The 20,903-nt window shown below is 33.4% G+C and overlaps 1 protein-coding gene and 1 non-coding gene across 2 annotated transcripts in view; one reads left to right on the top strand and one right to left on the bottom strand.

Annotated features, from left to right (window-relative positions):
* Kiaa0586 (KIAA0586 ortholog) overlaps positions 1 to 20,903 on the bottom strand; it is a 114,677-nt gene that overhangs the window by 93,398 nt on the left and 376 nt on the right. The window contains 9 exon segments of the mRNA XM_047541183.1: positions 1,332 to 1,424; positions 1,427 to 1,486; positions 3,974 to 4,145; positions 6,133 to 6,354; positions 7,255 to 7,429; positions 16,905 to 16,974; positions 17,800 to 17,869; positions 18,732 to 18,802; positions 20,442 to 20,726. Of these exon segments, the coding sequence (XP_047397139.1) occupies positions 1,332 to 1,424; positions 1,427 to 1,486; positions 3,974 to 4,145; positions 6,133 to 6,354; positions 7,255 to 7,429; positions 16,905 to 16,974; positions 17,800 to 17,869; positions 18,732 to 18,802; positions 20,442 to 20,700 (1,192 nt within the window). The 5' untranslated portion in view covers positions 20,701 to 20,726.
* LOC124978553 (small nucleolar RNA U13) lies at positions 2,432 to 2,533 on the top strand. Its single transcript, XR_007107528.1, has one exon. It is a non-coding gene; the product is annotated as a small nucleolar RNA U13 (small nucleolar RNA).

Genomic DNA, 20,903 nt, shown 5'->3' with positions numbered 1-20,903 from the left:
AATCAGCTTCTATGACTACTTAATTCGCTTCACAATTGCTATGGTTTTAATGTGTCCCCCAAATTTCATGCATGAGATACTTAATTCTCAAAGTTGTATGTTAGTAACCTTTGAGAGCTGGGAACTTTGGGAGGTCATTGGGTTTCTGTCCTCATGAATGGGTTAATTCATGCACGTATTATGGATTGGTTTTCAAGGGAGTGGGTTCACTATAAATCAAGTTCTCTTTGGCTAGCTTGCTTTCTTGCCATGTGATGCCCTCCACCATGTCATAAACCAGCAGGAAGGTTCTCACCAGAGATCAAGCATATACAAGCACCAAGCTCTTGAACTTTCAGAACCATGAGCTAAATAAACCTCTTTTCTTTACAAATTACTCAATATATAGGAATTTATTATAGCAACAGAAAACAGATTAAGACAAAAGAATAGACTATAAATATATTCACCAAGTAAAACTAAATAATTATACCTTATACAAACTACTCTGGTAAAAATATGAATTATATTAGGTAAGAAAATTGAATTTATCTCTGTCACAGAGACAACTAGCATTATCACAAAACTCCAGAAACTATTGAACTATTTTGTAAATCAGTAAAAAGGAGGTTGTTTCCTTACAATTAACTAGATATTCCCATTAGCCTTGTTTTAGCAAGACTACATAATAAATTTTTTTTGTTTTTTTTTTTATGGTGAGATTGGTTTCTTTAATAAATATTTATTATCTTCTAATTCTTGAAACTTGCCTAAGGTACAATTTGAATGCACTTAAAGGATTCCAAGAATAAAAGCCTATGGCTTAATATTTTCACTTACTTTTACTAGAAGGACTACATTTTAAGACTCTGTAGCACACTATTATTTCAGGTCACTTATAAAAGTTCTTGTTTTCTATTAAAATAGTTCAAATATTAGTACTTTTTCCAGCGAAATATGGTGACAAATATTAACTTCCCTGAGTTTTATTATTGAAATTCACACCTAAAAACAATATAAGGAAACACATTCTAAAAGTGATCAGTCTCACCTTCAACAAAGCATTATATTCATTTATTAATAATAAATATTGTTCATTAAAAGTTTACATAATAACCTGTAGGAGATAGTAAAAATAACTATAAATTTATATTTTTAACTCCTACAAAAAATTTAAAGAAGATTGATTTGCCCAGGAAGTATCATTTACAGAAAAACATTGAAAATAGAGATACCAATTTAGTTATTGGGTACACACAGATTTCCAAATCATGAGTGACAAAATTTGAGGACAATTTCCTAACTTGAAATAGGTCTAGTAAAGGTGGGTGTAACTATAATTGTTTTCTTACCTCTATGACCTAACATTTCCATGTTTTCTTTTTCTTCTATGGGATTTTCCTTCTTCGACATTTCATCATTTCTTGAAACAGGTACAGGAGCAACCTGCGAGGAGCTGGCGTCTCCAAAGGAGATTTCTGTTCATCAAAATCCATATCTTCGACCTCTATTAGAGGTGCTTTAATAGAAAATAAAGAAAATAAGAAATTTAACTTGCTTCTTAAAATTTAAAAATTATAGGGTATTATTTTTCCCTGTACATTAAAAATAAAACCAAAAGTATATAGGATATACAAATTACAAATATGTAGAAATAACTTCATTCTTACAAGGAATCAAAAGAAATAAAGATTAAATATTTTAAACTAAATCTAGTAAACAAGAATCAATATAATAACATTCAATACTGTTGAAGTTGGGTGAAAATGTATAGGCTAGACACTTCTCATGATAATGAAAACTGATAAACATATAGCAATATACCACCCTAAGTAATCTTACACTTGGGAATTTATCATAAGAAAAAAACATAAAAAAGAAAGAAAATGTTAAATATGTGATGATATTCATTACTGTATTTATTTATCAAGAAAAAAGCAACTAAAAGTTGCCTAATTGTTCAACATCAGGGTAACAGTCAAGTCAAATATACTATCATTTAGTTATTAAATTTTAAAATTATAGGATGTGGGTATAGCTCAGTGGTAGAGCACTTGTCTAGTATGCATGACAGTACTGGGTTCAAACCCAGTACTGAGAAAAAAAAAAAATTAAACTGATGAAAATAATTATATAAAACACAGGAAAGCCAGGAGCAGTGGTAAATGCCTGTAATCCAGTGGCTTGGGAAGCTGAGGCAGGAGGATTGCAAGTTCAAAGCTGCCTCAGCAATGATGAGGGGCTAAGCAACTCAGTGAGATCCTGTCTTTAAATAAAATACAAAATAAGGTTGAGGATATAGCTCAGAGAAAGAGCACCCTTGGGTTCAGTCCCCAATACCCAAAGGAAAAAAAGAAAGAAAGAAAGAAAGAAAGAAAGAAAGAAAGAAAGAAAGAAAGAAAGAAAGAAAGAAAGAAAATACTTGCAATATACTAATAAAAAAGAAATACAGATCCTTTCAGTACATAGGTATGATGATTGGGTTTTCATGGTGCTATATCAGATGTCCCTCCCTATAAACCTTGTTATGATGTCAGAACATACCTATCCTATGTGGAAGAAAAAAAGAAAAAATACAAAACTGTATTTATGCTATAATTACAACTACCTAAAAATGACATACATTCATTAAAGAACATAGGAAAATAAAAAGTTTAATTTGTTGAATTTTTAACTACTTATTTTTTCTTTTATTTCTGTTATCATAACTAATATAAACACTGAAACAAATTCGGTATGCAATCAATAAAACAGTCATTTTTTCCTTTAAACTCAAGTCTACAAAAACAAAATTATGAGCAAGTAATTCTCTGGAACCGAAAAGTATACTAGGAAAGAAGTGTCCACTCATACAGAAGGATCATGGCTGAGTCACACTGAAATCCAAGCTCTGGCCTTGCTCTGGCCCTTGCTCTCATACCCTAACTCTCAAGGTGGATAACCTTGAGCAATCAAGTCATAACCTTCTATGCTTCATTTTCCTCTTTTTACAACTTACAAATTGACTTTAAACTACTCACAACAGTTTTGTAAGGACTGCTCATTTGCAAAATAAACGTACCCTATGAGTAAACAAGTGTTTAATGACTATGATACAACAATGTTGTAACAAATAAAATATTAGAAATACATAGACCTATACATCATTAAAGGGAGAGTCCCTTGATTTTCATTAATGTTATTCAATATCAGTAATTTGGAAACATGTATTCGTTTATTTAAATTCCAAAGGTTTAACAAATATCTCTTTGTTATTATAAATACTTTTTAATTCTATAAACATATTTGTATTAGTAACTGAAATACTTAGAAAATATAGTAGTCTTCCTTATCCTTGGGAGATATGTTCCAAGACACTAGCGAATGCCTGAAACCAAAGATAATGCCAAACCTTATATTTACTATATTTTCCCTGTACATACAAACAGTACAGTATAAATACACCAGACAAAGGGATCCTTCACATGTCCTGGCAGAACTGAACCAGATAGTATGAGATTTCATCATGCTACTCACAACAACATGCAATTTAAAACCTGTAAATGGTTTATTTCTGGAATTTTCCATTTAATATTTTCAGGCCACAGGTGACTGTGGATAACTGAAACTTCAACAAGCAAAACCACAAATAAGGAGGGACTACAATAGCTTGTAATTATACTCAAATTATACTCAGGTGGGTTTTTCCTGATAGAACCAAGAAAAATAGTAAATATGCAGTTTGTCAGAGAATTGGAGAATTTTACTAAATTTACTAAAATTTTCTAAATTTCTAAGGGTTTCTGACAACTTATAAGGGTTATTAATTTAAAAAGTCATAAATTAGGACATGATTCATAATTTGCACAAGTTGAAAAAATAAAGTTTACTTGATCTACAAAAAGAATTTTATAAAACAAAGACTCATAAATTTGTAAGAATCCCACTACTTAGTAAATAAGTTTCAGTTTACACAGCACAAAGAAAATACTTACATTTTTAATTCATAAGGAACTAAATATTTTTACCTTGTTGGAAGTAAATGTGTGATGTGAAGACAGGTTGCTGCTGTGAGGATGAGGAAGAGGATGTTCTGGTTTCACAGAACACTTTTCCATTGCTCTGGAAGGGAGCATGCTACCAGGCTGAAAACTATTAGTCTTTAGTGCAGCACTAATAAAATGAGTCTAGAAGAAATAAAATATTAATTAAAAAATAATTAAGAGTCTGATGATAAAGTGTATTGAGATTTATTACTGAACTTGTAAACAATTTTATTACATTTACTAAACAATGAAAATACATAGCTTACACAGCAACTATCACTGCAGTGTTAACAGAGATGCCATGGAAGGAGGTAGTAAAGAGTAGGTTAAGTCTGACTACTCTGTGCCATTAATCATTTTCTTTAACCTTTCTAATCTTAGCGTCTTCCTTTCTACATCAGAAAGGGCACAGAATCCTGGCAACAGCCTAAAAGAAGATCAAGAAGGAAAAGCCCTAATTCTACATCTCTACTTTCACCAAATAATTTAAAACCAAAGCATTTCATCTTTTAAATCCTGTAGTGCAAGACTTCATTTGAAGTAAAGGTTTGAAAATCATTGATAATAAGCACTCAAATAAAGGCCATGCTTATGCTTAGCAGCTGCAATAGTGTATGCATTTTTATATATAATGGGAATTAAAGTGACAACATTGTTTTCAGCACTGTTAATTTAAATATCTGAAATGTATATATTAACTAATGAAACTGATTCCAAAGGAGTTTTAAGCCAGATCAATAAAAGCTAAAATAATCATCATTTTATAGAATTCCTAAAAGTAGGATGAGTTCCCTCTAAATAAATGAGATGGGACAAACTAATTTCACTTAAGCAATTATTGAACGATTAACATACCTACTATGTCACCAAAACTTGAACTTTCTCTGTAAGTACAAATTTTATACATAAGACAACTAAATTAGCAAAGATTCCATCCTTCCAAAATCAGTGTCAATAAATTATGAATTTAGTTATGGAAGAATGCTGGGGTGGGAAAAAGGGACAGTGGAAGGATAGATGGACTTGATAAATAAAAAATGTCTGGAAACATCACAATGAATCCCATTAATTTGTAGAATTAACATGTAATAGTAATTAGAAAAAATTAAATTTTAAAAATTAATCTTAAAAATTACAGCACTTTAATCTTCACTTTGCGATAATATATTAAGATATAACTAACTTATTTTTGTACTTTCTTCTAAATGTTGTAACTTAATATAATTTTTAAAGTTCTTAAAACTGTGCATTAACCGGGGGTAAAAAAAAAAATAATATACAATGGCATTCACTGTTCAAAAAAAAATTTTGAGAGCTGAACAGTATTCCAAGACTTAGAAATTCCAAACTAAATAAGTAACTATGCTACCAGCTCTTTGTGAGGACAACTCTTCATTTTGCAATAAGCCAGTGCCTCATATTCAAAAAATATTAAAAATTGTCTTTCTTTTAATTAATTAGATACAGAAGCAAATATGTACAGCAGGTTTTTCTCATCCAAGATTGCACATCAGAATCAGTTTTCCATGATTCCCAAGTACCACCTCAGACCTGCTCTCTCAGAATCTGAGTGGTTCAAGCATGTGTACTTTTATAAAGCTCTCCAAGTGATTATGATGCACATTCTCAGGCTAAGAACGGCTTATATAAACAAATCACTGCTTTAAAAATGGTATGAACAGTCAGGCATGGTGGTGTATGCCTATAATGCCAGTTATTTGGAAAGTTAAGAAAGGAGGATCACAAGTTCCAGGTGAGCCTCAGCAACTTAGTGAGGCAGCTCTGAGCAACATACCAAGACGCTATCTCAAAATAAAAAAGAATAAAAATGGCTGGGGATATGGCTCAGTGGTAAAGTACCCCTGAGTTCAATCGCCACTACCAAAAAAAAAATGTGTGAACAAAAATATCACAAAAGGAGGAAAAAACAACTAAGGAAAGGTCTCTCACAGAGCTGTGACACTTCAATCTAGAGAAGACACATAGACTGGTCCACCTAGGGAGCACATCCTGATTTAAGGACTAAAACTGATACAATCTAATGAGCTATTGCAATTAGCAATGAAAAATAACTTGGAGATGCAAGTGAAAAAAATCATGGAATATGTACCAGCTTTCTTATAGATACCTGAATATCTATTTGTTGTTGTTGTAATTTTTCAAGATGCTTAATGTGCTGCTCCATAAATACATTCATCCGCTTCTCATGATCATGACAATGTAATTTCTCTTGTTTAGTCTGAATGGTTGCTTGCTGCTCTGTAACACGTTGTAAGTGTTTATCCGTCTCCTGTAACTTATTAAGTAATTCTGTGACAGAATTAACTTTGGCTTCCAAATCACTCTGCACCTAAAATGATAAAAATTATGAAATAAATTTTTTTCTTACAGAAAGATACTAAAATATATTCAAAGACTAAGAAGGTTATTTATAGTAATGGTATTAAGAAATTGTCAAAATAGAGTCTTTACTCACTAAATATCTGATGATTTGATGCCATTATTTTTTGCGTCACAGAAGTAAAAGGCAGAAAAAGAAAAGGAAAGAAAAAAGAGAACAGAAAGATAGGGAGGGAAAGGAGAAAGAGGGAGGGAGGGAAAGGAAAGAAGGAAGGAGTCAGTGAGGAAGGAAGGAAGAAAGGAAAGAAAGAAGTAAAAGTAGGAGGTAGCAATCCTTAGATCCATGTTTCCTCCCACTTAAAAAATTCCCCCATAGACATTTATAATGCCAAAAATAAGAAATACTTAAGTGGAAATTAAAGAGACAGAAATAGCAAGAAAACCTAACCTTTAATATTTCACTAATGTAAACCTGAGTTATGTCAGCAGTCTTGAGTTCTCATCTTGGCTCTGCCACCTATTAGCTCTAAAATCTTGTTCCTACTCTTACTTGATTCTCTTTCCTCATTACAAACTGACAGGTTAGGCCTACATAATCTAAGTTGTCTTCTAGTTCTCAAAAAAGGATGATCAATTATCCAAATTTCCCAGAACCAAGAGGCTTTCTAAGATGTGAATTTCAGTGCTACAAAGTCCTGGATTCACTAGCACCATTGGAGCAACGAAAGGGTCATTTTCCTAACTTCTGAGAATACACAACCACACATAGGAAAATTCTTTCAACTTGAGATCAACTAGAATGTCCTTAGTCTATAGCTGAACTGGTTATCAACTAGAGCATCAGTTCTTGATGGCTATTTTTATAAAATTTCACAAAGCACATTTTGAATATCTGGGGAGACAAATATACCTTTATCAGTGGAGCTGCTGTTGCAATGGCAGCAGCAGTTGCTGCAGCTACAGTTGTAGCAGAATCAATGGCACTGGGTGAAGTTCTGGCCTCCTTTGTAACAGTATCCTCTTCTGTGCCTGCATCTTCTAAAAGATGGACCTTTACTTCCTTAAAAATAGGCATGCTTTGAGCTCTATCAATAAAAAGGAGTAAAATATATTCAATAAGCTATGCTGAACCATTTCAAGAAATGCCAGTTAAGTGGTAATCTGCTGAAAGTAGCTTTCTTGATTTTTAAAAATTAAATCATCTGCCAGGTATGGTAGCACACACCTGTAATCCTAGTGACTTGGGAGGCTGAGGCAGGAAGATTACAAATTCAAGACCCTCAGCAACTTAGCAAGACCTCATCTCAAAACAAAAAATAAAAAGGGCTATGGATGTAGCTCAGTGGTAAAGTGCCCCTGGGTCCAAACTCTGGTGCCAAAAAAGAAAAAAAATTAAATTGCATATCAAAGTAATTTTGTTAATGAAATTTATCAAGGTTAAGATAAATTCCCTGAAGGCAGTGATGTTACTTAAGACAATAAAGACTTATATATGTAAAAAAGGCGAGGTCATAGTTATAAAGATACATATTCAAGAAATATAAACCAAACATAGTGATGTATGCCTGCAATCCCAGCCACTGAGAGGCTGAGGCAAAAGGATTATAAATTTGAAACCAGTCCCAGCAAACTAGGGAGACCCTCAGGAACTTGGTGAGACCCTGTCTCAAAATAAAAAAATTTAAAAAGAACAGGGAATGTAGTACAGTGGTAAAAGTGCCTGGGTGTTTAATCCCCAATACTTAAAATATATATATATATATATATATATATATATATATATAAATTTAAGACATGCAGAAAAAACGTTCTAAGAATTTAAATGCTAAGTTTTACTCCCCAGAGCAAACAACCCAAGAGGGATTGCTGCTGTTTTTAAAGTACTGATAATTTTATTCTCTAAATACTTTCAGAAGAATTGTAAAATTAGAGTATGAGTGTATAGTTTAGTGGTAGAATATGTGGTTAGCATGTGTGAGGTGCCCTGGGTTCAATTTCCAGCACAAAAAAAAAAAAAAAAGGGAAAGAAAAAAGAATTATGACATTATTGATGTATTACTGTTTACCTCCTTTTATCCAGCTTTAATGAAATATAATTAACAAATAAAAATTATATATATTTACTGTATACATGATATTTTGATATATTTATATATTGTGAAATGATTACCACATGTCCACTACCTCATATAATTATCTTTGTGTATGGGGGAGGGTGAGAATATAAAAAGACACCCTCCTAGCAATTAATATTATTTTTAACCACAATCATCATAATGTACAATAGAGCTCTAGAACTTATTCATCCTAACTGAAACTGTACCATTTGGTCAACATCTCCCCATTCTCCATCTCTGGCAACCACCAATATATTCTCTGATTTTGTGAGTTCAGCTTTTTCCACTACCACATAAGAGATTATGTGGTAATTCTCTTTCTGTGCCTGGTTTATTTCATTTAACACAAATCCCCAAAAGCAATTCTTAAAACCGCTGAAAGGAAACTTTCTGAATTCTAGCTCATTTAGATTTAAATAAATATCATCCAATGGGCACCAAAGACATCACTAAATAGCCTGGATTAAAAATGGATCTAGGGTAATGAAAAAATAAATAAAGGTTTTTAAAAAATGGATCTAGGGGCTGAGGTTGTGGCTCAATGGTACAGCACTTGCCTAGCAAGTGTGAGGCAACAGGTTCGATTATCAACACTACATACGAATAAATTAATTAAATAAAGGTCTATCAACATCTAAAAAAAAATTTTTTTTTTAAAAATGGATCTAAACCAGATGCCATGGTGCACACCTATAATCCCAGCAATTTTGTAGGCTGAGGAACAAGAACTGCCAAGTTCAAGGCCAGCCTGGGCAACTTTGTGAGACCTTGTACCAAAAAGTAAGTAAATAAGTAAATAAATAAATAAATAGGGGTGGGGGTAACAAATAGATACATACTAACTAAATACTAAAAAAAAAATCTGGTCAGTTATGCTCTATATTTGACCTGGAAGAAAAAAATGAAAGGAACATGAACAAAATCAAAGAATCCCTAGATAAGTGTAAATAAAATCAACAGGAATACATTCCATCTCCAAAGGCTTTATTCCTTTGCTTGATTTTTAAAGGCAGCTCAGAACTTTTAAACTTACCCCCTCTTTGATATTTCCCCATTTCTACTAAGAGCGTCATTTTCTCTGCGTCTCAAAATTTTGAAGTTACCTTGACTTCTCTTCCTACCACCTCATACTCAACTGAGTCATCAAGTTTGGCCAATTATTTCATCACAATTGCATGAAAAGTGTCATAGAATTATAGACTTGGGGGAATCTTATAGGTGATTCATTCATCCTAATTTTCTAATTTTACACGAAGAAACTGAGGTTCATAGAGGTAATGGGGCACACTTGATGAAAATCAGAGATTAGTAAGTGGCCAGAGATCCTCCCATGACTAGAACTTTCTCAGATTAGTACTTCTCCCTTCTTTCTTCTTCTTTACTATAAAATCCATCACTTCTTATCAACCATGTATTTCATTCTTCAGTTTACTTGCTTAAAAATTCCCCACACATCTCCACCCTTCAAAACTCTCAGATATTTCCTTATAAAAAAATGAATAAGCAAATTTCCTATTCAGCTTTCTATACCCTCCATACTCTGGTCCTGCCCTCCCTTCCTATTTTTACCTCCCTCCTATTGTTATGGTTTAGAAGTGGTATCCCCCAAAGGCTCACATGTAAGACAATGCAAGGTTTGAGGAGAAATGATTGAGCGTGAAGCGGGTATAGCCCTAACCTAATCATTAGATTGACCCCCCCACCCATAGGATTAACTGAGTGATAACTGAAGACCAGTGGGATGTGGGTGGAGGAAGTGATTCACTAGGGGCATGGTCATGGGGTATATACTTGTTTTTGGCAAGTGGAGTTTCTTTGCTTCATGATCACCAGGAAGCTGATTCCCTCTGCCACACTCTTCCACCATGTTGTTCCTATCTCACCTGGAGCAGCTGTCTATGGATTGAGACCTCTGAAATGTGACCCTCAAATAAACTCTTCCTCCTCCACAGTTGTGCTGGTCCAGTCATTTAATCACAGCAGTGAAAAAGCTAACTAAAACACCTAAATATACCTAAAACAATCTCTCTCTGGAGTCACACTGCTTACTGACTACACATAGAACACTATGCCCATAACTGACTCAGTGATTCTTCTCTGCTCTCTCAACCTTCTTCCACCCAACTTATTACTATATCCTTCCTCCTCAGGATGCAACCCAAGCCTTACCTTTCTCAATAAGCCTATCTTCATAACACTTTCTTTTGATCTCTCCCTTCATTAAGTATTTTTGCATTTATTGTCTATACCACATAATGAGGCCTGAAACATAGCCATTCCATTGTTTAAACATCTGTACAGAACAATTTAATAATATACTGAATGCAAAGCTCTTTCCTATCAGAATTCTGAAAGGAACATTCACTCCTCTCTCATATATATACATATACATATTATGGCTCAAACTAAGCCATAAACAGGGCTCCTCCGAGGGAGGAGAGACTACTTTCATTAACGAACAGCAATTAACAAAGGGCTAGATAAGCAGGGTGCTCAAAAGTACTTAACCACTTGAGGGAATATGGGTGTGTGCAAGAGTGTGTGTGTGTGTGTGTGTGTGTGTGTGTGTGTGTGTGTCTAATGTCTTATTTACTAAGTTTAATTAGGATATTCCTTATCGTTTAGTATTCTTGTCTGAAGTCTAAAAGTGACTTACCCTTGACAAATATAACATTCCAAGGCTGGATAGCAGCTTCTATATAGGCTTTTTTTTTCTTTCTTTTTTCTTTTAAGTTGCTCAGATTAGCCTCAAACTTGAGATCTTCCTGCCTCAGTCTCCCAAGCAGCTGGGGTTGCAGGGATGTACCACTGTGTCCAGCTCTTTATAGGCTTTTAAACTTTATTTTTTTCCCAATTAAATTAGTAAATACCCAACAAAACAAATGTAAAGAGCTCCAAGTATAAAGAACAGACAAATGTACATAACCCTCCCATTCAGAAAAAATTTTTTCCTCCTAGACTTTTTTTTAGAATTTCTTTATTCCTAAATCCATTGAATAAACCAATACTATACTACCACTGCTCTCACCAGGCTCACTAATAGTTCTTGCTAAATTTAGTGGATGTTTTCACTCTTTATCTTTCTTTACTTCTACACACTGATACTACACTACTAGTACTTCTACTACTGCTAGTACCATCTACACACTGATGACTTCTCCATGTGGATTTCTAGCTTGAACCCTTTTGAGAACTTGATATTTATATTCAATTTTCTTGAATGTTTTTTACCTGGATGCTTCATAGATACCTTGAACTCCCACTTATAACCAAAATGAAATTTATTCTCCCAAGGTTTCTTTCCCAAGGATTCCCTTTCTCAAAGTATGACACTATTGATCATGTATTTGCACAAGCCAAAATTTTGTAATTCATTCTTACCACCTTCCTCACCTTCATATCTTATCGATTCTATCTCCAAATCTGTCTACTACTTTTTAACCTAGGATGATTTACGCACCCATCCCACCACTCCCAATGCATTTAAGACCTAATCCATTTCTCAAAGAGATCCCTGAAAAGTCCATAGCTAATTGGCTTCCTGGACTACAGCCAATTCATTATTTCATACCACTATCAGAGCGAGTCTTTCAAAAAACATATCTCATCTTTACAACTTTTAAATGATTTGCCATCTCTCTTAAAGTCCAAACTCCTTTAGAAGAATTATTTTTCTTGTACTAAACAACGTGGACAGACTCTTCATTTCTCAAAGATTCTAGTCTATTACCTTGCATTATTTACTTTTAGAGCACATGACAATATCAAATAGGGCAAGTTCTCCATCATTCTATTTTTATCACAACTCTATAGTTAAGAATACATAAATATAGGGGTTGGAGATATAGCTCAGTAGATCTCTTGCCCAGCATGTGTGAGGCCCTGGGTCAAAAACAAAGAATACAAACATATTGAATATGTACAGTTGAAAATAGCTAAGATAATTTTAGAAAATTATTTGTAAAATAATTTTTGAAAATTAATTTTGGAAAAATAAACAATGTAAAGACACATTAAAACATAAACATATACTTTTTCTCTACTGCATGTTCTTCCAAGTAAACATTAAAATTACTTGGCTAAATTCCATCTACCACTTATTCTCAAAAATAAAAATCAACGACTACAGCAAAATCTATAAGCCAATTTTAGACAAACTTAGACTTTTATAGTATTTAGTCTTCCAATCCATAACATGTTAAGTATCTTGATTTATCCTAGCCTTTGTCAGTTCCCTAAGCAAGTTTCAAATGTCCTCACACACATTCTATAGATTTCTAATTATGAATATTTTTAACTTTTTTTGTTCTAAGTACAGAATATCTTCTACAATGGTAATTTTGCCTCCTTTTTTCTAATATTCATTCTAATATCCATACCTGATTTCATTTTCTTTTCTAATTGACACAGTTAGGACTTCCAAATTAAGTGTTAAAAACAAACAACAACAACAACAACAAAAATGAAGACTAGGGATGTGGCTCAGTGGGAGAATACTTGCCTATCACATGCATGAGGCCCTGGGTTCCATCCCCAGTTCCACCAAACAAAAAAACAATGAGCACATCACTCTCAATTCTATTAAGCAGGATATTGAGTGCTTTCTTCCTATTAAGACTCTAAATCTATTACTCTATTGTTAGTTTTACAGAGGTTTGTGTGCATGGTAAAGTAAGAAATGGGCATGAAATTTTATTAAATGTGATCTACAGCACTTGTCATACATATTTTCTTGTTTGATCCAGTGATATAAATATATTAATGAATCATGAATTATTAGTGAAGCAATGCTTAGGAGTATTGACTCTGAAGCCCAACTGCCTGAACCTCATTTTTTTAAATATTTTTTTTTTAGTTGTTGATGGACCTTTATTTATTTATTTATTTTTATGTAGTGCTGAGAATCAAACCCAGTGACTCACACATGCTAGGCAAGCGCTCTCTCACTGAGTTAAATCCCCAGCCCAAACCTCATTTTTAATATGGAAACATTTTAAGATATGCCAGGCTTTTGTAAAGATTAAAACAAATAAGCAGGAAGAGACCAATGCAGAGAGCACAACAATTGCTATATTAGAATTAGCTACTACTTCCAGATATGTTGGCATATGCCTATAATCCCAGATAACTGGTAAGCTAAGGCAGGAATACTCCAAGTTTAAGGCCAACCAGGGCAACTTAATGAGACCCTATTTCAAAATAAAAATGAAAAGGGGACTGGGGTTGTAGTTCAGTAGTAGAGTACTTGCCTAGGATGTGTGAGGCACTAGGTTCAATCCTCAGTACCAAATATAAATAAATAAAATAAAGGTATTGTGTCCATCTACAACTAAAAATAGTTTTAAAAAAATTAAAATAAAAGGACTGAAGATGTAGCTCAGTGGCTGAGCACTTGCCACTTGAGCATTTGTGAGGTCTTGGGTTCAATTCCTAGTATCTTAAAAAAAAAATTCAATTATCATTTTTAAAAATTGCTGCATTCCTGAGCCAAACTCTACTTAATCATTGTGTATTGATCTTCTAACACATAAGACATACTCTATTTATAACTTGAGACAATAACACAACAATAAAATTGTATCTTTAGTTATCAGATGAATAGTAGATTTAATTATTTTATTCTAAGAATTTTTTAAAAAATTACCATCATATAAAAAATATTTAGGATAAAACTAAATTTTAGGTTTGGGTACTTGGGCTAGTTTCATGAAATGACATGAGTAGCATTCTCTGTACTGGAGCAGAACAACATAAGTGTAATCTGCTTCTTAATATTTTTCAAGAACTTAAACAAAATCATCACTGTTTTAGGAGGTTATTCTTTAAAGTGTTTTCCATTTTTTCTGGCAATTGATCTATTAAAATCTTCTAAGTCTATGATTAGTTTTGGTGAATTATTTCATTTTATCTAGAATTTTAAATTTTAGGCATACAACTGTACTGTATTCTCATTTGTTTCTGCCTCCTCTAAATCTGTCATTCTGTTCCCTTTTTACTTCTTATTTCTATCATCATTTTTCTGACCTAAATTTGTCAGGCAGTTGCTTATACTTCTACACTTCTAAGAACCAGTTAAAAACATTTTACTGTGTTTCTGTTTTCTACTTTATTTGATCCATTTTTATCTGGTATAATTGATTTCTTCTCATTTTCCTGTTTTTTCTCTACTGTTCGAGTTTTGTTTGTTTGTTTGTTTGGTACTGAGGACTAAATGCAGGGATGCTCAACTACTAAGTCACACTTATATCTTATTTTGAGACACAGTCTTGTTAAGTTGCTTAGGGTCTTGTTAAATTGCTGAGGCTGGCATCCAACTTTCGATCCTCCTGCCTTAGCCTTCAAAACTGCTGGGATTACATAAATGTACCTCCTTGCCCAGCTTATTCAAGTTTTTTGCCTAGTATGTATGAGGCCATCGCTTTAATTCCCTAACACCACAAAAGCAATAAATAAATAAAAGACTTAAAAGACAATATCACTCAAATGCAACATGTGGCCCGTCTTTAGATTCTGATACAAAGAAACGAACCAAAAAAAAAAAAAAAAAGTATGGGTCAATCAGAGAAACTTGAATATTAACTCTATGTCTGATAATATTAAGAAATATCCATTATTATATCTTTGGTATATTAATAGTATAGTATTGTGGTACTGCCTTTTAAAAAACCAATCCTTTAGAAAATCTAAAATACAGATAAAATGAAATTACTTCTGAGATAGACTTGGGTGGGGGGAGTTAAAAAGGAAACAAAATGCTAATAACTTAAGTTAAACAATGGGAAAATGGTGGTGCATTAAATTATCCTCTCTACTTTTATAATACTAAAACTTTTTAAATAAAACAATATTTTTAAGTCTGTGGCTCTTATTCAACTTAATACAGTGCATAATATTCACAGTCAATGATTGATTTAATTAAAAGTATTTGAATAACTATAAAAAGATGGGACAGTAATTTAATAGAGCAAAATCCTATCATATGTAGATGATTATAGTCTAAATTTAATAAATCAGAAATAGTAACATAGGCATTTAATTTTGGTTTATGAAATTCTCTCTCAGAAGAGGTAAAAGAATTAAAAGTAGCTGCCTTTTGGGAGCAGGCCTGGTAGTTAAGGAAACAGTAGGGCAGAAAATGGTGGTTTTTCATTAAAAGTTTTTCTACTTGATCTTTTTAAAGCCATGTAACATTTCTTACTTTCATTGAAGATTTTTAACAAATAATTAAATGTGTATGCCTATTAAAAATAAAATGTTCCTAATTAGTCTTTTTAACATATATGCCTTAAATTCTACTTCAACTGATATTAATATTGCTACCCCTATTTCTTTTTATTTGCTTTCTCCTCAAAATATCTTTGCTGTATTTTAATTTTCAGCCTGTTTTATAATAAGGTATATCTCTTGAGATATAATTAGATTGTCTTTTAATCCAACAGGAAAGTCACTTCTGTAGCTCTGATTCAGTTATTATTCTTTACATTGCAATTACCTTCTCATAGGCCCTTGACAGTTTTTTTATTTCAAAAAATTTTGTCCCTTTATCCTTAACTGGGGAGACAGCTAGTATCAATAGACAGTAGATGTGACCTAAGCCAGACAGTGTGATTTAGGGAGTGTATTTATTTTTCTCAGTAAGAGCCTTCCATGACTCTGGTTTAAGAGTAGAAGACACTTAACCTAAGAATATAACTTCATTCTATCCATACTGATGATAAAGATAACAAAAATTGTCTTCAGACTAGTAGATATATTCTTGCTTAATGTTTATCGTGAGCTATTGTCAGGGTTGGTTTTGTATTTCATTGGTATTTAAGATAAAGTTCAGAGAAGGCATCTAGGTGGAATAGTCATGGTCTCCCTTCATTCCAGCAAGGTGTGAAGTTTGTCTCTTCCTCAGATCTTGGCCAGGAAAAACCTTATTACTTTTTGATAGTAAATAATAAATATTACGTATAAGGAACTACTTGACCACTGCTACAAGCAGTATCATCATTTGATTAAGAATGCAAGCTCTGAAGGTAGATTGCTTGGTTTAAATGACAGTAAAAACTTGCCATGACTCTGGGAAAAGTAAATGTCTCAGTTTCGTCATCCATAAAATGGGAATTCTGTAAAACTGGGATATAAAAGAATCTCTTTCACAGGATTCGTGTTATGTGAGTTCATGTATTCTATAAAATTGGGATTGTAATGGAATCTATTTCACAGAATTTTTGAGTATCAAACGAGTTAGTGTAATAAAATACATACAACAGAACCTCTTCTGTAACAATAACATTAGCTATTGAGTACTTTATATGTGCCCAAAACTATGAGAAATGCTTTATATATCATCACACAATACAAAATGTAGTGAAAAGTCTTTTTATATCCAAAATATAAAGGAAGTTGATTTTAAACACAAAACATAGTACAACTATTTTCTGTAAATGAAACTTACTTTTGCTTTAAAACTGTTCTTAGAGCATCCTTCTGTCCCATGGTGTACTGAGAAATAAAGATGTCATTTGCTGCAAAATTAAGATAACAAAAACTTTCAGATTCCTGAAAATTCATTAAATTTTAATAAGCTCCTGAAAACATCTTGCTTTTCTTTTTGCTTTTCTTCTTCTTCCCTTTTTTTTTTTTTTTTTTTTTTTTTTTTTTTGTGTGTGTGGTACTGGAGATTGAATACAGAGGCCATCTACCACTAAGGCACGCCCCAAGCCTTATTATTTTTATTTTGAGACAGGATCTCATTAAGTTGCCTAGGCTGGCCTCACGCTTGCTATCTTCCTGCCTCAGCCTCCTGAGTTGCTGGGATTACAGGGGTGTGCCACCAAAATCAGCTAAAAACTCCCACTTTTTAAACTAAAAGAATGTTTAGGGGGCTGGTATTATAGCTCGGTGGTAAAGTGCTTGCCTAGCATGTGTGAGGTATTAGGTTTGATTCTCAGCACCACATATCAATAAATAAAATTAAGGTCCATCGACAACTCTGAAAAAAAGAAAAAGAATGTTTAGGTGTTGTGGCTCAGTGGTAGAAGCGCTTGCCTGGCATGCGTGAGGCACTGGGTTCTATCCTCAGCACCACATAAAAATGAATAAATAAAGGTATTATGTCCACCTACAACTAAAAAAATATTTTTAAAAAAACCTATTAAGTTGTTGAATGAATACTTGAAATCAATTCTACCTTTAAAAATAAAATATTGACACCTGGAGACAGACAGTGATGATGACTGCACAACAATGTAAATGTACTTAATGACACAAACTATACATTTAAAAATGGTTAAAATGGAAAACTTATGCATATTTTACCACAATAAGAAATGTCAATTCTATTCTTTTACCTTTATGTCTGTTGCTCTCTTCTGTTTTATCCACAGGTAACCTCGGCACTACAACATCTTTAGAAAAATCCTTTGGGATATAAGGGGGAAAAGTGAGAGACTAAATAAACTTTATGATTTATTCCTTATCAATACCATTTACTAACTGTGTGATTACTGTGCTCTGGGAAAGCAAGACTGTGAGTTTTGTGTATTTCATTCCCAGCACTACATAATGCTTAGGTACCTGTAAGCTACTCAAGGATTTGTTCAGTGAGTAAATAATGTGCTGTCAGATGAGTGAATAAATGAACAAATGGGCAAACAAGCAAATGTGGGACTGAGATCGACTCAATTAACTTGTAGCAAATTATTTAACATCTCAGTTGTTTCAGCTCAAATGTGAAAATCTGACTGATGGTGAAAGTACATAAGGATGATCAATGACTGGCACAACATCACAAATTAATCGCAGCCCTCTGTCACTGAGCTCTTAATGTAGCCTCAGAAGGTTTCTCTGTGTAGGTGACACCAACTGGCAAATAGCTTTCTGCTGATGTGTGCAATCCTAGACTTCATCTCTAGGATTGTAATAAGTCCTAAAACACAATGACTTTTACCGTACTAGATTCATTCAGTGTTGCCCTTCAACCCTTTTTTTTCCTGCTAAGTCAGAAAGGGGAAAGGAAAAATATTATATAAGGAAACTGTTCAAGGCTATCCACTGATAACAGGTGTGAACTTTCTAAAAAATAAACAATGAGGCTAACAATGCAGTAGACATATTTAATATCTCAGACACATTCAAGTTCCAATTGCGGTATATAAAACATTTCTCTTCACGTGATAAATAAAAACAAGGCATGTTGCTAATTAAACATAATTTAAGAACACATCGTTTGACAATATTGAAAATTTTAACATGATTAACATAATTAAGAACTCTTGCTTACACTTTCTGATACAGTGGAATTTTCTAATGGAGGCTTGTGATAATTTCTAGCAGAAGTTATATCCGAAGAACCTAACAAAACAAAGGAATCAATTTGAGTGTTTTTAAAATCAGTATCTTCCCTATGTACATGTATGATTACATGAATGGTGTGAATCTACATCATGTACAACTATAGAAATGAAAAGTTGTATCCCATTTGTATACAATGAATCAAAATGCAGCCTGTAAAAATAAAAAATAATAAAATAAAATCAGTATCTTACCTATAATTATAGGCATGATTCAAGAACTATAAGCTCCATATTTGTCAGATACTTTAGATGAAAAAATAATTAAGAAAATCTATTTAAATCAATCCCAATGAAGGTTTTTACAGCTGATATTTGGGGAAATAAGGGTGAGTAGGGACAATAGAGGTAAGTATAAAATGTTTTAAAATACATCAGTTCATCCTGGGCCTGGTGGTACAGGCCTGTAAACCCAGCAACTCTGAAGGCTGAGGTAGGAGAATCCAACAGTTTAAAGCCAGCCTCAGCAACTTAGCAAGGCCCTCAACAACTCAGTGAGGCCCTCTAAATACAATTTTAAAAAGGCCTGGGGATATGGCTCAGTGGTTAGGACCAAGTTCAATCCCCAATACCAAAAAAAAAAAAAAAAATCAGTTTACTATTGGATATGGGCAAACTATGAGATTTACCAAGATATAAAAGCCTGATTTAACAGGAGGCCTGTTATGGTGTCACTGCTATACCTCCAAAAATTCAGCATTTTACAAGCGTTTTGAAGGGCTGGGAATACAGCTCAGTGGTAGATTGCTTGCCTGGGATTCCCCCAGTTACAAAAATAAAAATAAAATTAAAGTACTTTGGTTTTTTGGCACATACATTTTTTCTTTATTTATTTGTTTTTGGCAGTCCTAGGAATTGAACTTAGGGACACTCAACCACTAATCTACATCCTGAGTCCTTTTTATTATTTTGAGACAGGGTCTTGCTAAATTGTCTAGCCTGGTTCAAACTTGCCATCTTCAGGCCTCAGCCTTCTGAGAGGTTGGGATTACAGGTGTATGCCACTGCACCTAGCTTATAATCATTAATTTTATCCTTACAATAAGCAGTATAGGGGCTGGGGATATAGCTCAGTTGGTAGAGTGCTTGCACAAGCACTAGACCCTGGGTTCAATCCCCAGCAACACACACACACACACACACACACACACACACACAGAGCAGTATAATTTATAGAAGTGCGTAAAACCATAAAGTTTTCATTCTCTGATCTTCACACATGATAAATGAATTGGAACAAAGACTAAAGTTGTGTTTTATACTACGCTAGAGTGCATAGCACTAAAAGTTGGTAAAGAGCACTTGGGGGGAAAATTAAGTACATTGTACAAGTTAAGCATGTCCATCATAGATGTGAACAAGAATAATGTGCAAAAATCACACAAAGAAAAAGCACAATAGGAAATGTTAAGGTATCATTTATCAAATCCATTCATTTTGTGGACTCTCTGTCTGGCCATTTTCCCAGGGAACAGGGTCCGTTTTTAAACAAATGTATAAACCAGACATATCCTACACTTGTAAATTTAAACATTAAGAATTCCCTAAACTTTGATGCACAAAAAACAAAATGAAAATAAGGACTAAGATTTACAAAAAAGAAAACTAGCTGAAAAACTACAGTATACAGAATAACATACCATGCAATGTTCCATTCAAGTTAGTCCCCATTCGAACAGGAAGACGTTTATTTGCAGACAACACTGGAGGAACATAGGGCAACTCATCTTTCCGCAAAGCCAAATTGTCTCCCTGATTTGAAGAAAGGACCTCACGACGTCTCCTCGCTGGCATTTTAACCCTTTTTTTCTTTTCCAGGTTAACCTCAGAGCTTTTCATATTGTTAGCAACAAACCTAGTCCCACAATTCTGAATGGAAGAACTTCCTTCTGGGTTCATAAGACTTCTGAATAAAATTTTCACCTCTTTGAAGATCGAGAGAATAGAAGAAGGGGGAAGGGAGGAGTTAAAAAAGAACGTGAATTCCAAAAGTAATTATGAAATATGCAATCATTAACTTAAAAAAATAAAAATGTCTAAGGAGAATACTCACAAAGCTGGAATTTAACTTTTGGTACTTAACCAGAACCAGAGACGACTAG

The sequence above is a fragment of the Sciurus carolinensis genome, chromosome 2, assembly GCF_902686445.1.
Source record: "Sciurus carolinensis chromosome 2, mSciCar1.2, whole genome shotgun sequence".
In the NCBI taxonomy this organism is placed as follows: Eukaryota; Metazoa; Chordata; class Mammalia; order Rodentia; family Sciuridae; genus Sciurus; species Sciurus carolinensis.
This window is presented reverse-complemented; position numbering and strand designations above follow the sequence as displayed.